We start from the raw sequence: 13750 nt of genomic DNA on the forward strand, positions 1-13750 counted from the left end.
AGTGCAACTCATATCTTAGGTGAAAATGCCATGGTCACACGCCTGAGGACCATTCTAAATGTTAGAAAGAGGACAGGGAAATCAGTCAGCTGGTAAAGGTACCTGCCACCAAGCCTGATGACCTCAGTTTGGTCCCTAGAACCCACACGACAGAAGGAGAGAACAAACTCCATCAATTTCTCCTCTGAATTGCATCCCCATGACATAGAACACTCACAAACACCAATGGAAAGCAATGAATAAATGTAATTCCAAGAATTAATGAAAGGCCAGGAATGGGAGTGTACAGCACTAATCCCAACACTGGAGGGACAGAGGCAACAATTTTCTGTGATTTCAAGGCCAGTCTGAACTAGAAAGCAAGCTTCAGGAAAGGAGAGGAAGACCCTGACTCAAAAATAAATAAGCAAATAAATCAAGGTAAATTTCAGAGACAAAACACTCAGAGAATAAGCATAAGCAAGGAATCTGAGAAAGTGAGATGGGAAATAATCTCCAGAAGTCACCAGCACACCTCAGATGCACCGTGAATGAGGTCCACCACCCAAGACAAGGGAAACCAGGATAAGAATGGGACCTAATGCCTAGCTTTGCTCACACAATTCTATAAGATGCCTCAGGAAATGTCAAATACTAACTACTCACTAAGAAGATACTTAGGGGAAGAGACCTGAGATTGTAGCTAAGGACTCAACTGGACATGTTCACAGACAGGAACTGGGACACTGCCAGGGCCCTAAGGACATTGTTCAGTGGTTCAGCAATGGTGTAACATGGGCAAGTCTTTTATACAATATCAGCACTGAAAAAAATAAAAGAAGGGTGAAATTTATATTTGGGATAATACCAAGGATATTATATCTTATGGCTGCACAAAATAGGAGAATATATATATATACCCATGGAGTCAGACCTCAGGACAGGGCTCACCTTCATTGACATGCTACAGCTGATCCTGACAGTACAATTACCCATGGCAGAAACAGGAAGAGGAAAGAGTTGCCCACAAGATGTTAACTAGCATGTATCAGAACATATTCCCACGAACAGAGGAGAAACTGGGGTGTCGATAATGTGAAAAACATGCTCTTCCCAGAGCCAGGGAGCCATCTACACAAAGTAACATGACAGCTCTAAGGCCCGTGGTGAACGTGATGAGTGACCCGTTTCTCTTCTGCAGGTTTCACCCACAACAATGTGGGCTCTCTGGGCCTTGGCCATCATGTTGAACATCCAAGCAGGAACACTTGACCTGGTGGAAACACCCCCAGCGGTGAACAATCTCCCTGTTGCTGTGCCCAATGTGAGCACTCTCCCTCTTGTCATGCCAAGCCCCCCACACCTCAAAGGTTCCTCCAACAGCCAAGGCTTGCCTCCCAGAAAGCATCCAGCTGCCCCCAAAGGAGGCAAGTGTGCACCTGCAGCCAGATACTTCCTCTCCAGCAGCCAACTCCACGACTGTAAGTAAGACTCACTATAGCTGTCATTTTGAGTCCTGTCCACACCTTCCATAGTCCGCTCATTTCTAGGTCAGAGAAGGTTCAGTCACCGTCTCAGCAAGTGAATTTCAAACATGATGACCCTGTGGCATCTGCTTGGTGCCTAGAGAGAGAAGGGAACTTGGGTCATGCCTAGAAATTCTGGCACAGCGAAGGCTGAATCCAGCTCATCCTAAATCTCTGGGAGATGGTGAAAATGAGTGTAAGGTAACTATTCTTAGTCCGGGACTGACTTATGCTACCCTGGACAAAGGAAATGTCTGACCCCAAAGCTGTCTCTCTATTTGCCTTCCAGTGGATTCTTACCACTTAGAGACTGTGCCATGTCACAGGGTTTCTCCTTTTTGGGCCCCAAGACTGCCTAGACTCCCACAATTGATGAACCCTCAGCCTAGTTTCCAGAACAAAAAGCAGCACATTCAGAATCGGCCTGCAAGCTCTTGACCACACGTGCTCTCTTGAAACACCCACTTCAGCCTCTCCCTGACATAAATTTTGGTCCAGGAGACGAGAAAGTCTTCTCCCTAAGATTCTCAAAGGCTGAGAATACAGGAACCTGGGTAGTTAAAAGCATGACCAAAACATGTTTCTGCTTGAGGAATCAGGGACTGGTTAGGTTTCATGGGTTAAAAACGAACAACAGGAAACACTTTGTAGTTCCCTAGAAGTTCTATGCAGCAACAATCCAGTAAAGCCCTGCATCACACAGAGCATGACAGGATGACGACGGAGGCCATAGGCCACTTACCTGTCATAGTGGCCAACTAACACCCCTCATGAATCCAAGATTCTAGACACAGAACTCTGGTCAAAGAAGGAGCAGCTAGGATGTAAGACATGCTTCTCTGGACTGCCTTCAACCTTAACTCTGCTAAGGTAGAAATGCTCCTTGGACCAATCAGCCATAGCTCTGTAATAGCCAAGGCTGACCACAAGCAACACTTCACTAACATTTTTTTTTCTAGGCAGTTCCTACTAGAGCCAGACAGACAGGCATGTGGAGATAGCATTATAGTGATCTGACTATTTTCCAGGCCACAGGATGACTCTCAGCCTGTTCTCTACTACCGTTGAATACCATCTCTCCTTTCCTACTTATACCAGATGGCAGGAAATACATGATAGGCCCCACCTGCCTACCAGTGCTTAAGTCTTGAACAACTGCAAAGGCTACCCAACATAGCATATCCAAGTAACAATCATCTGTAAAGACTAATGATGTGAAAATGAGTCAAAAGAGCAGAGGAGACTTGGGCAGAATGGCCTAGAAAGAAAGAATAACTGTGCTTGTCTATTCACTACCCTCCTATTTCTGCAGTCCCTCCACCTTACAGTAGATATCTGCAATCATAACCTTTATACTTCATCTGGAAGTCATGCACCACATCCAATTATAAGCCTCCAACAAACACAGAGAATGGGGATCAGAATACCAATGACGACCCTGAGGACTAGAGATGATACTGAGCACCAGACACCAGGACAAAAACAAAAATTAATCAAATAAAGCTGGGCAGATGGCTCATGCCCTAACAGGACCAGTCAAGAATGCACAACGTGTGTGTGTGTGTGTGTGTGTGTGTGTGTGTGTGTGTGTGTGTGTGTGTGTGTGTGCGTGTGTGTGTGTGTGTGTGTGTGTGTGTGTGTGTGTCTGTGTGTGTGTGTGTGTGTCTGTGTGTATGATTTTTGTCAATAGAAGGAAAGAAGGAAGCAAGACAAATGATGACAGGAAAAATGACACACACAAATGAGGTTCCTCCTCACTCCACACCTAGTATCTTGAAGCTAACAGTCTCATCACAAGTTAGCATCAGTGTAGGACCAGCAGCAGCTGGGGACAACAGGGAAGGGGATCTCTCAGACAGAATGTCATTCTTAACTAGGGCAGGGGAAGCACTAGAACTTGGAAGGCAGAATTCAGAGTTCCTATGTACCCCATATTTCAAGATGTCATCTTCCAAAAGGAGGGTGCTAGGGATGAACTGAACAGAAAACCCACAGCAGGACTGTCTCTTGATCTTTTTCAGATCTCATGAACACTCTGCCCCCACAGATCGAGGAACTTGTGAAGTGTAATGGCGTTGGCATGGGAGGCGTGCTTGGGACACTGATGGCCACACTGGACAACCTTGACCTGCTCTCACTCTTAGATCCCACCTCCCTCCTACAAGGGGCAGGCGGTCTTGGCCTAGATGGTCTCCTAGGCCAAAAAGGCAATGAGGAGGCCTCAAAGCCCTCTTCAGGGTCCAAGGCCACTGGAGGACTCAACAACCTCCTCCCAGGGGGCAAGGAAGGCCTGGGCAGCTTACTAAACCTCGGTGGAGACAAGGGCTCTGGCAAAGGACTCCTGAAGGGAGAGGGGCTCTCCGATATCAAGCAGACTCTGGGTGGCGCGGTTGAAGACGTAGAACATCTCAAAGAATCTGTTGAGGCCAAGGTGAAGGATATCCTCCCAGAAGACATCAAAAACTCACTTTCAGATCTGCTCAAGATAAACATCCAAGAGCTTGTGCTCGAGTAAGTGCTTCCTTGACAATTCTCTGGGTTTTTGGACAAACAAACTGCTCATTGGGAACACTTACACTCAGTCTACAGCAACCCCATGACAGCCACCCTTTCATAGAGAGACAGACTTACTCCCGCTGGAACTCTGCAAAATATGACCAGGATGTCTTGAGTTTAAACCACTGGGTGGAAAGGGAAGGAAGCTCACGGGTCACAGGACTAGCAGCATTTAGCTGGTGAGGAACTGGGTGCCTCACACGTACTTCTCAGGAGGGCCAGACTCTTTCTATGAAGCAGAACTGAGTCTCTGTCGTCACTCTGCAGTTTCAAGGTCGACGAGGTGAGAGAGGAGAGCATGGACATAACCATGGAAGCTGATGAGATCCAAGTCCACTCCACAGTCACTGCCACCATAGGCGGAAAAGGGTGAGCCTGTTTCCACCATGATTGCTGGGTCACTGGGGATTAGGATATATGCACCCTATCCTAGAGCCAGATAACAAGGACTCAGAGACAGAGAAAGGAGGATCAGCTATTTCAAGCAAGTCTGGCTTACACAGTGAGACCCTGACTCAGAAAAAAAAATTACACAGATAGATAGATACATACATATAAACATATATAAATCATAGGTACATACATAGTTTCATAGATAGAAACATACATAGATACATAGAAAAACAGACAGATAGATGACAGATGGACAGACAGACAGATGATAGATAACCTGCCTTGTCCAAAGCTTCTTATGTTAAGAAGCCAAGCATTTCTCCTGATAGACTTCTTTTACGTATTTCCACAAAAACTCAAAAAAAGGACTAAATGCTAGACTTGGAAGTGAACTTATGGCTGGTAGCTTGTGCCACCAACAACAGAGGACCTCCTCAAGGCTAGGTAAGATAGTTACTTGTCAAATAGTAACTACTACCACAAGAACCACCCTCTTCATTCTGTGGCATGGGACTGAGGCCCTAGGAGCATGTGGACTAGGAAACACAGTCCTCCCCTCTAGAGGACGACCTTCACCACAACATGAGCCTGATTCCCAAATGCCTAGCCCTCCGCTGGAGCCTCATGTCTCAGGCAGTATTTCATTCACATTCCTCTCCACAGCGTACTTGGACCTGTCATCACCCTACTGAAATTTGAATCTAACATGGATGTGACAATGAAAATTGATATTTCCTCCAACAACACGCAATGTGTCAACCTTGACGTCCAAGACACCCATATCGAGGTCAACGAAATGAAAATACACTTAATAGAGACGTACGTAACAGCTTCTATCCTTCTACTGAATCAATCCAAAAGTGTGTCAAAAGGCCCTGCTGCTGTCCCAGCCGAGAGCTGGTCCACCGTAGTCCTCTAGACAATCAGGAAATGCTAGGAGAGCTGACTATCAACATTTCTCTCTTTTCAAGAACAGTCTTCTCACATCTACCTTCTAGCTTTCCTACTGATTCTATTTAAGGGACTCATCCTATGTTTTCCCTAAAAAGAACCATGAGGCCACACGGTGAAAATCTCTCTGACACTTCTGTGGGCCAGCTGCCTACCTCTCTTCTCCTGGGCTAACCACAGATTCCAAGCCCTTCTGACTAGGTTAATAGTAGCCATTCTGACTAGGTTCACACTAGGAAGCTAGAAACGCTTCTCCCCCATTTATACCCAGCCTGGACATTCTTTCCCTCCCTCTGTGATGCCCTATGCAGGAGTCACTATAATTTCTCTAACTAGAGCTTAACAAGTTCTGAATTCAGATCCACAGCTACACCAAGACCACAGATAGGTCTATGGACAAATGTGTTCTGGTGTCTGAAGGATCCAGGGAGACCTCTGGGGCAGGTGTCCTGTGTTTGGCCAGGAACCTTTGCATCTTCCTTAAAGACTAAAGACCAAACCAGAGCTCAGGACTCACCCTCACACTGAGAACCGAAACATCATCCTGACTCCTTCATCACTGAGTCGGTCTGTCTAAGACATGCACAAATCTAGAAACATGACAATCACTCATTTCAACACATATGTCTTTCACAGAGTCACAGGAACTGTGCCTCTCCCCATGCCTCTGCCCTTGAAGGACATCATCCCAATAGTGCTGACAGCAGAAATGAATGAGAATGTAAGTCCAGGGAAGGGGTGGGGTTCCCTCAGAGACCTGAATCACTGGGGGACTAGGAAAGAATCTTGCAGCTTTGTAAATGGCCGACTGATGGGACAGATTTAGGAACAAGGGACCCCTGGAGCCCAAGGGCCAGTGTGGTCAGGAAACTCCTCTGAACATATGTCCAGCAGCAGAACTAGAGTTCCCGAGATTTGGGAAGAGTGGATAACTTCTGCCCATGAGAAGTCAGGGAACTAGCTCAGGAAAGGCGGAAGCCAAGGGGAGAAGGGGAGGACGTTGGCTGATAAGACAGACTACTGATGCTCCCTCAGCTAAGCTAACCTGTGGTGACTTCACAGCTGCAGAAATCCAACTCCTGTGCCATCGTCCTCAAGGACTTTAATGACTGCAAGAATGGTGAGTACTTCCTTGGTGTCCTTTGTCAGTAGAATCAAGTGGCCCAGGGACCTTGGGGAATTTCATAGGGGACATACCGCAGAGATTGGGCCTCTGAGATACCAAACTCCAAAACTACAAGGATTCTCACAACCTCCTCAGCACTCTTAGGAAGGAGGATGGTCCAGTTGACTTTCCCTCAAGTACTTGACTTCTGACACAGAAGAGAAGATGACACAGTGCTTCTGGGGGTCTGCAGAGAGCCTCACAACCCAAACAGCATTCAAAGGCAACACTGCAAAGAGTCTGAATGAGGAGCAGTCCCAGGCCCTCACCTCTGGGATCCTGAGATCAGGAAATCTCACAATATCCCTATAAACATACCAACAGTAAACGCAGGAGGACATCTAGGGTTGAGCCACCCAGAGGTGAAGTAGCAAACTGGGCTTATTTCTCAAGGCCCAGGATAGACAAAATGCATGGTCTACCTAGACAGTCTCTCCTTCTCCAAGGGGATTTTGACACATCAGATTTAAAAAAAAAAATTAAAAAAAAAAAAAACACCTCTAAATCCTTGTGGATAAACCCAAATCTCACAGCATCACTTGAGATGCGGAAGCCATTCACGCCAGCACCTTGTATCTGGCATCCAGACAGAAGCAGCTGTCCATACTGGTATATAGGGCAGACCAGTCTGAGGCACAACAGCCATCAATGGCTGCCTGGGCTCTCCCCATTCCTCCCTCCCTCTCCTCCACAGCTACCGGCTTATTCAAGTACCAGGTTCTAAGTACCAGGATTTCTTCCAAAGGACTTTCCATTTTCTACTGTGTAAGTACTCACTGTTATTGCAGTGACACCTGCTGAAGGCTGGAAGCACACCTTAGCCCAAACAGAGATCAGAGAGAGTCAGGACAGTGAGATGATCGGCTCAGTTCTCACACTCATCTTCCCTGGGGTCAGTCTCCTGAGTGCCCATCAGGACATGGCCAGCCAGTGCTCTTCTCCATTCAAATCCACAGACAAGGGCCTGTGAGGCACTCCCACAGAGAGGAACGTAACTTATCTCAGCTCTCCATTCGCAGTGGACTGTACACAACACAACAGATAGAGTCAGCTCCTTCCAACCACCCACTCACTACCCAAAGTCAGGGGGGCAAAACCAGGCTGGGACAAGCGATGAAGAGAGGGGACACAGTGAGCTCAATTCTCTTCTAGAAAGCCATCAAAAAAGCTGCACTCAGATGCTGAAGCATAAATCCATGCACATTCGGGATGCTGTTCCTCAGCAACCTACAACACACACCAAGGACATAAGCTGAGGCTCAGAACCTCCTACACACATCACATGTGGAAACGGAGCCATGCTTTCCAGAGAGTATGAATCGCTCTAAAGTCAAGTAAAAACTAAAGGAGCTGTGCACGGGACACGAGGAAACACCAGTGGTGTTAGGCATGTCTCCCTTCTCTATTCCTGTCTGAATCTTCCAGCATCCCTTCCAAAAGGAGTATAGCTCAGAAATATGAGGATAGAATGCATAAAAAAGAAAAATGAGACAGATAGACAGACAAGCAGATGGACAGAAAAAATATTCAAGAATTGCCTTAATATCTAAGAACTTATTCCTCCATATGATGGCTTATGAGACATAGGAGGGAGGGAAATAGGGAGGGAAAAGGAAGGACGGAGACACAGAGGGAGACTGGCCCTCAGTTCCGCACAACTGTGACAAGAGAGGAAGCAATATTAAACACACATCTTCATGAAGTCCGTCATAAATGACCGACTCACCTTCAGGGGAGGATTCATGGCCTCTGGGGAAAGCCTGGCTGCCCTGAGCCCTGCTACACTGCCCTGCACAGTGAAGCCAGGCCACGAGGCCTTCCCTCTCCTCCGAGTCTCCTGATCTTACATAGCTGTCTCGCTGCTTTCCCTCCTTAGGTTGAATTCAATTTGGGAAAAAAACCAGTGCCTGTGCCTGGAGGTCGGCTGCCTCCAGACCCCAAAAATGCCACCATTTCTGTAACTATGTCCACCTCGATGTTGAAGATACTTTTAATGTATGTAGCCAAGCAGAGCTCTGTCAAGGTGAGTGTCCTCCATCAGCCTCAGGTCTGCACTACTCTGGACATCAGCTGAGACTGTCACTTCTGAGGGAAAAGGTAGAGATATAAATGAGATATGAAGATTGTTTGATTTTATTTATTTTTAGTTTCTTGAGACAAGGTTTCCTTGTGTAACCCTAGCTGTCCTGCAACTACCTCTGTAGACTAGGCTGGCCTTGAACTTACAAAGATCTGTCTGCCTCTACCTCCCAAGTGCTAGGATTAAAGGCATGTACCCACTGCCCAGCAAGATCTGAAGGTTCCTGCAGAGATGGATAAGACCAATGCCACAGGACACACATCATCCTTAGTGATCAGGAAGGAGCCTTGATGCCATCAGTGGGGCTCAGAAGCAGGCAAGGGGGTGGGGAGGGTAAATATTATGAGTGTGTCACCCACATGCCAAACACACGGCCATGTGTCCTTAAATGATCAATGGCAAGTCATCCTCAAAACACAGCTCAATGTAAGAACTCTTCTTGATTTTACTGATGCCCTCAAAGAATCTGTGAGTGGCCAAGTCACAGTAGCAGCAAGGGCACCAGGCTTATCTACCCAGGAGGTACTTTAATATGACCCCCACTAAAGACGGAAGAAGTCTCCCCAGTGAGAGGAGCTCCCACACTCTAGGTACCATGATCAGGTGACTCAGCCTATAAGGAATCTTCACCACAGAGTCCATAAGTGTTCAGCAGAGAGCATCCAAGACACAAGAGCCGAGAAACACACTTCTACTTTGAAAGGCTGGATGGAAAGCAACATTTCACAAGGTCTCTGCCCCAACATCCATCCACTCAAGTGAACAGAGGCATGGGGTGAGGATGCACATGTCATTTCTTTTTCTCAGCTGCACCAGCACCCAGCTGGGTGACCAAGCCTACAGAAGCAAAGTCAGTATCTCAACCAAGACTGAAGGACACATGCCTGACTCATGGTACGGCACCTCCCATCCTCTTCCTCTCACTGACTGTAGTCTTCTTCACAACAGATGAATGACCTGGGTGCCAACATCACCAAAATAGCCTACGCCTTCCAGAAAGACAAACTCCTCGGAGTCACGTACGAGGTTGAAATAAGGAAGGACGGTGAGGACTTTGCCACGGGGAGAACGGTGAGTACGGAGAAATGAAGGTTCCCTGAGTTGGAAGAAGGGCAAGGACTTAGATGCATGAGATAAGCTGTCCCCAAAAGCCTGAGGCCCAATATGCCTTGGAGTCCCCATAACAAAGGAAAGGCCACGTCCCCATGTTTCACTCAAGCTCTCTTGTGTCATTTCAGAAATTAATCATCGCTCATAACAGCAAGATTTCAAAAACCAAACTGGTACCAGACATCAAAGTCAAGAGGTACTACAAGCTGTAACTGCACCATCCTCCCGAGGACGTAAAGACCCTGTGAAACACATACGCATGATGGGTTCTGGGAAAATATTTCAAGAATTACAGGAAATGGGGAATTTAGGTCTACATGCTCTTATTCACGTGTCCATTCTGCTCAGTATCTCCTAGTCTACCGCTGACTCATTCCAAATCAACTGAGATAAGACTTGAACTCTAAACACGAGTGGTACTGTTCTCGGGAAGCTAACATTTCTCTGTTCTTTGCTGCCGACAGGTCTGAGACCACAGTGGAGCCTCCTGAGGCTGTAAGTTGGTGTGCCTTTGTGTACTGACCCATGATAGGTGGGAAATCACGTCAATGCCAGACACTCTGACTCAGGAACGGGGGAAAGAGAGGCCCATGGGTAATAGAGCACACACCTACTGTGGAGCAGAACTCAGGCTCCTAACTGGCTCTCTGGAGAGCCCTTAAGCCATAGCTGCCCATGCTCACACTCACATCTGCATTGGGGGCTACAAGGAGCATACATACAAACACATACAAAGGAGACAGAATATACTGAAAGTCTGGGGCCACATGCTGGAGAGAGGTCCACAGAGGGACCCAGAGATGGGGTTAGGAAATGTGTCCCTTTAGCAGCCTGAGATATGAGGAGCCAGCGAAGCAGCAGACTCAGGGAACATTCAGGTTAGCAAACCTTCCATCTCTACTTAGCAGGGAAGAGACAGGATGGTCCTGGCTCTGGACTAAGTGAAAAACACTGTGTAGGATTGACCCCTGACCTCAAAGAGACACCCAAATACAGTAGTTTATGCCAAGGTCTGTCCCCAGATGTTAGAGAGCAGAGTTTAAGGAGTGTCCTCTCTGTGCACACAGTGGGGTATGGTTACAGTGGCACCCTAACTCAATTCACAGAAGCCTGACTTCCCACAGAGAAAGATGAGCAGTGAGAAGGGAAAGGAGGTATAGAAGCAACACCATATGCTCTCAGACGAGGGTCACAGGAGGAGAAGGGTGCACCATGACTGGAGCGACCCAGACCTACGTCCTCAGACCACATCACAGCAGGCAGCAGTGGCCACCAAGTGCAGGGCTCCCAACCTTTGACCTCCTAGTCACTCCTGAAGTTCCAAAGCCACCTGCTGGAACTGTAGCAAGGTGGCAGTAAACAGGACGATACCTCTGCTCATGGGGCCACAAGGGCAACAAACCCCAATAGGGACCCCAAAACTCCAAAAATGTGGGAGTCCTAAGGATACAGGAAGATCCATCTCTATATTTGACCTTGACATGTGACAGACCTGTCCAATAGAGAAAGCCTACAGAAACCTGCAGCCTCAGCTCATGCTGCTGGGCCTTGAGGACAATCGGAGGGCTGCAAGGCTCTACTGAAAATGTCTTCCCGTGTCTTGCAGAAGGAAGAGGTGGAAGTCATTATGGCTGAAGTCATGAAGAAGACCTGGTCTTCCTTCAATGGTATGTGGGATTAATGACGCTGACAGCTGGCACAGTGAGTGCCCCATGAGAGGTGCCGGGAATGACACATGGGGGACACTAAACCCAAGCACAAGGCCACCCTGTCACCTGCTGGGTTATACATCACCTTCTCTATCATAAATGACAGCATCATAATGGTAGAAAGGGAAAGCAGATCAAATTGCCTCCTCTGGAGCTCCCAGGAAGTCTTGTCTGCAGGTACCTGGGACCAAGACCACCAGGGTATACAGCTGGACAGTGGACCTGGGTCACCCACCCCTAAAGACATTAGAGTTGTGACCCTTGAAGGTGATATCAGAACCTCTTTGGACAGCAACCATGATGGTGCCACAGGCCAGGAATACACAGTCCTGGTTGCTTCTATTGTGGTTGTAAATAGTATCCTGATCTTCAAATGTTTGTGTCACCCCCAGTCAGGTCCTGTCGTGAGGCAGTGTATCATTTCTCATCAATGGTAGGAGACCGCCAGGTCCCCACCTGCTTTGGGGCCTTCCTTCCCCTACACCGTATCTTGCCTCCATCCGGCAGGCTGGGATGGACAGTCTTCATGACACCATATTGAATGTGTGTGGCAGTGACTCCTCCTAGGGCCACATACAGGTCAGAGATCCCAAGTGTGACTGTGGTCAGACAAGCCACCCAGGTTCTCATTTCCCTAACTGCTGTCACAAGACGGTACTTCCTTATTTCAGAACTGTTTAAACAAATGAATACGCCCGAAGGAGTGACTACATTTCCCCTAAAGGATGCCAATGTCAGACCGCTGAAATCGGTAAGAAACCGAAATACAACTCTTCCTTGCTTCTTTGTCTTCCTTCGCTTTGCCTCAAATACAGGACCTCGCATAGATTCCCAATCCTGCCTGTACTGACGACCAGTGTGAAATTAACCCAGAGAACACCAGCTTCTCTCATAGGACTCAAACCTGAGGCTGTGCCTGACCCCACACTTCCCTGCATCTGGGCCCACATCAGTCCCTAGAGGGTCCGAATGACAGAAAGGCAGCACTCGCTCAGGGTAGCTTTTCATGTTCTCATTCTTTCCCGCCCACCCTATCAGGGCCAGGGAACCTGCACAAGCCAGCCTTGATCAGGGCACCGATCAGATGGATGACATCTGATCTACAGGCACAGTGACAAGAATCACATCCCACAGCAGTTCTGGATAACAGTGGAAGTGTGGCTATTGACAGCCAGCACTGTGCAGGGGCAGCAGGTGGTTCACTCAGGATCCTGTGACCCCAGAGTCGGTGCCTCGCACCTGCTGTCTCTGGGTGGACCCCGACTGCATCCACACGGATCCCCTCCTGCCAGAGGCTTCCCCTTCAACTTCCTTCTCTCCTAATCTAAGCTCTCCAGGGTGCTCTCCAGGTGCTCTCTCCCCATCCCTGAAGCAGTGCTATGTGATCTGGTGGGGTGTGGGTTAGCGCTTACCATGCCTGCAGTCAACTTCTGAGGTTAAAGGCACTAATTACTGTCTTTCTCTCTCTGTAGAATCACCTTCAGGCAGCAAACTGAACCCAGCGCTACTGAAGCCAGGCAAAGTGCTGCGAGACAGTGAAACCCTCTGTGAATCTTTTCCATGCAACCTTGAAGCCCCATCCTTCTGATTAAGGAAACAATAGCAGTAGTCCCCTCAGCATGCTCAGGATCCTCTGCCTTGATTGACAAGGGAAAGAAGAACAGTTCAAGGTCATGGGCATTGTTGGAATAGCTCCTTAATAAACGGTCTCTGCACGCAAAAGTAAAAGATGACTCATGTCTCAACTCTGGTACACGTTCGTGAGCCTGCAAAGCACTTCTTATTTGGGGCTGAACAATAATATGAGACAACAAAATCCAGTGCTCTCCGGTGCCCTGGGGGACAATCGTGACAATGATTAAACCTTTCTCCCCTCACTTTCCTGCCTTACTTGGATCTGGAGTGCCTCTCAAAGGCTCAGGTGGTACAGCCTTGCTCCCCACCTGGTGCTATTGGGAGGTGGTACCTTTAAGAAGTGGTGCCTAGAAGTGGTTCTTCGGGTCACTGGGCTGTGCCATTCAAGCAGATGGGGAACCCTGTCTCTTTCTGTTCCTGCTCCTACTTCCGAGCCGTCTCGGAAACACTTTGCTTCTCATAACCGTGTACTGCTAACCACAGACCTAAAGACCAGGAGAGAAATTAGGACACAGCCTGGTCCTCTAACACTGAGCTTACATTAACCTCTTCCCCACTTAAGATGCTCACCTGGTTACACTGATGGAAAGCTAGCACACTCTCCAACTCTAAATGCTTCTTTCTTATTAATTGAAACCAAACAGAG

General features: G+C 47.9%; 2 protein-coding genes across 6 annotated transcripts in view; one reads left to right on the top strand and one right to left on the bottom strand.

Moving 5' to 3' along the window:
- The window catches only part of Cdk5rap1 (CDK5 regulatory subunit associated protein 1), a 303956-nt gene that overhangs the window by 229792 nt on the left and 60414 nt on the right, over positions 1 to 13750 (bottom strand). The window lies entirely within an intron of this gene.
- On the top strand, positions 1174 to 12937 carry LOC128102163 (vomeromodulin-like). Its single transcript, XM_052725716.1, has 13 exons — positions 1174 to 1460; positions 3527 to 4016; positions 4329 to 4430; positions 5118 to 5273; positions 6042 to 6126; positions 6468 to 6525; positions 7265 to 7335; positions 8447 to 8593; positions 9599 to 9721; positions 9889 to 9956; positions 10225 to 10255; positions 11367 to 11427; positions 12141 to 12937. The coding sequence occupies exons 1-13, from the start codon at positions 1196 to 1198 to the stop codon at positions 12317 to 12319; spliced, it is 1836 nt and encodes a 611-aa protein (XP_052581676.1). The 5' UTR covers positions 1174 to 1195; the 3' UTR covers positions 12320 to 12937.

Source organism: Peromyscus californicus, unplaced genomic scaffold (assembly GCF_007827085.1).
Source record: "Peromyscus californicus insignis strain IS unplaced genomic scaffold, ASM782708v3 Scaffold_7__1_contigs__length_154581171, whole genome shotgun sequence".
Lineage (NCBI taxonomy): Eukaryota > Metazoa > Chordata > Mammalia > Rodentia > Cricetidae > Peromyscus > Peromyscus californicus.

What these genes read in the sequence shown, in the direction of transcription:
- LOC128102163 (XM_052725716.1), top strand. Translation starts at nt 1,196, where the DNA reads ATGTGGGCTCTCTGGGCCTTGGCCATCATGTTGAACATCCAAGCAGGA. An exon ending in CAGCAGCCAACTCCACGACT is followed by an intron (nt 1,461 to 3,526) that starts GTAAGTAAGACT and finishes GATCTTTTTCAG; the next exon opens with ATCTCATGAACACTCTGCCC. An exon ending in GCCACCATAGGCGGAAAAGG is followed by an intron (nt 4,431 to 5,117) that starts GTGAGCCTGTTT and finishes TCCTCTCCACAG; the next exon opens with CGTACTTGGACCTGTCATCA.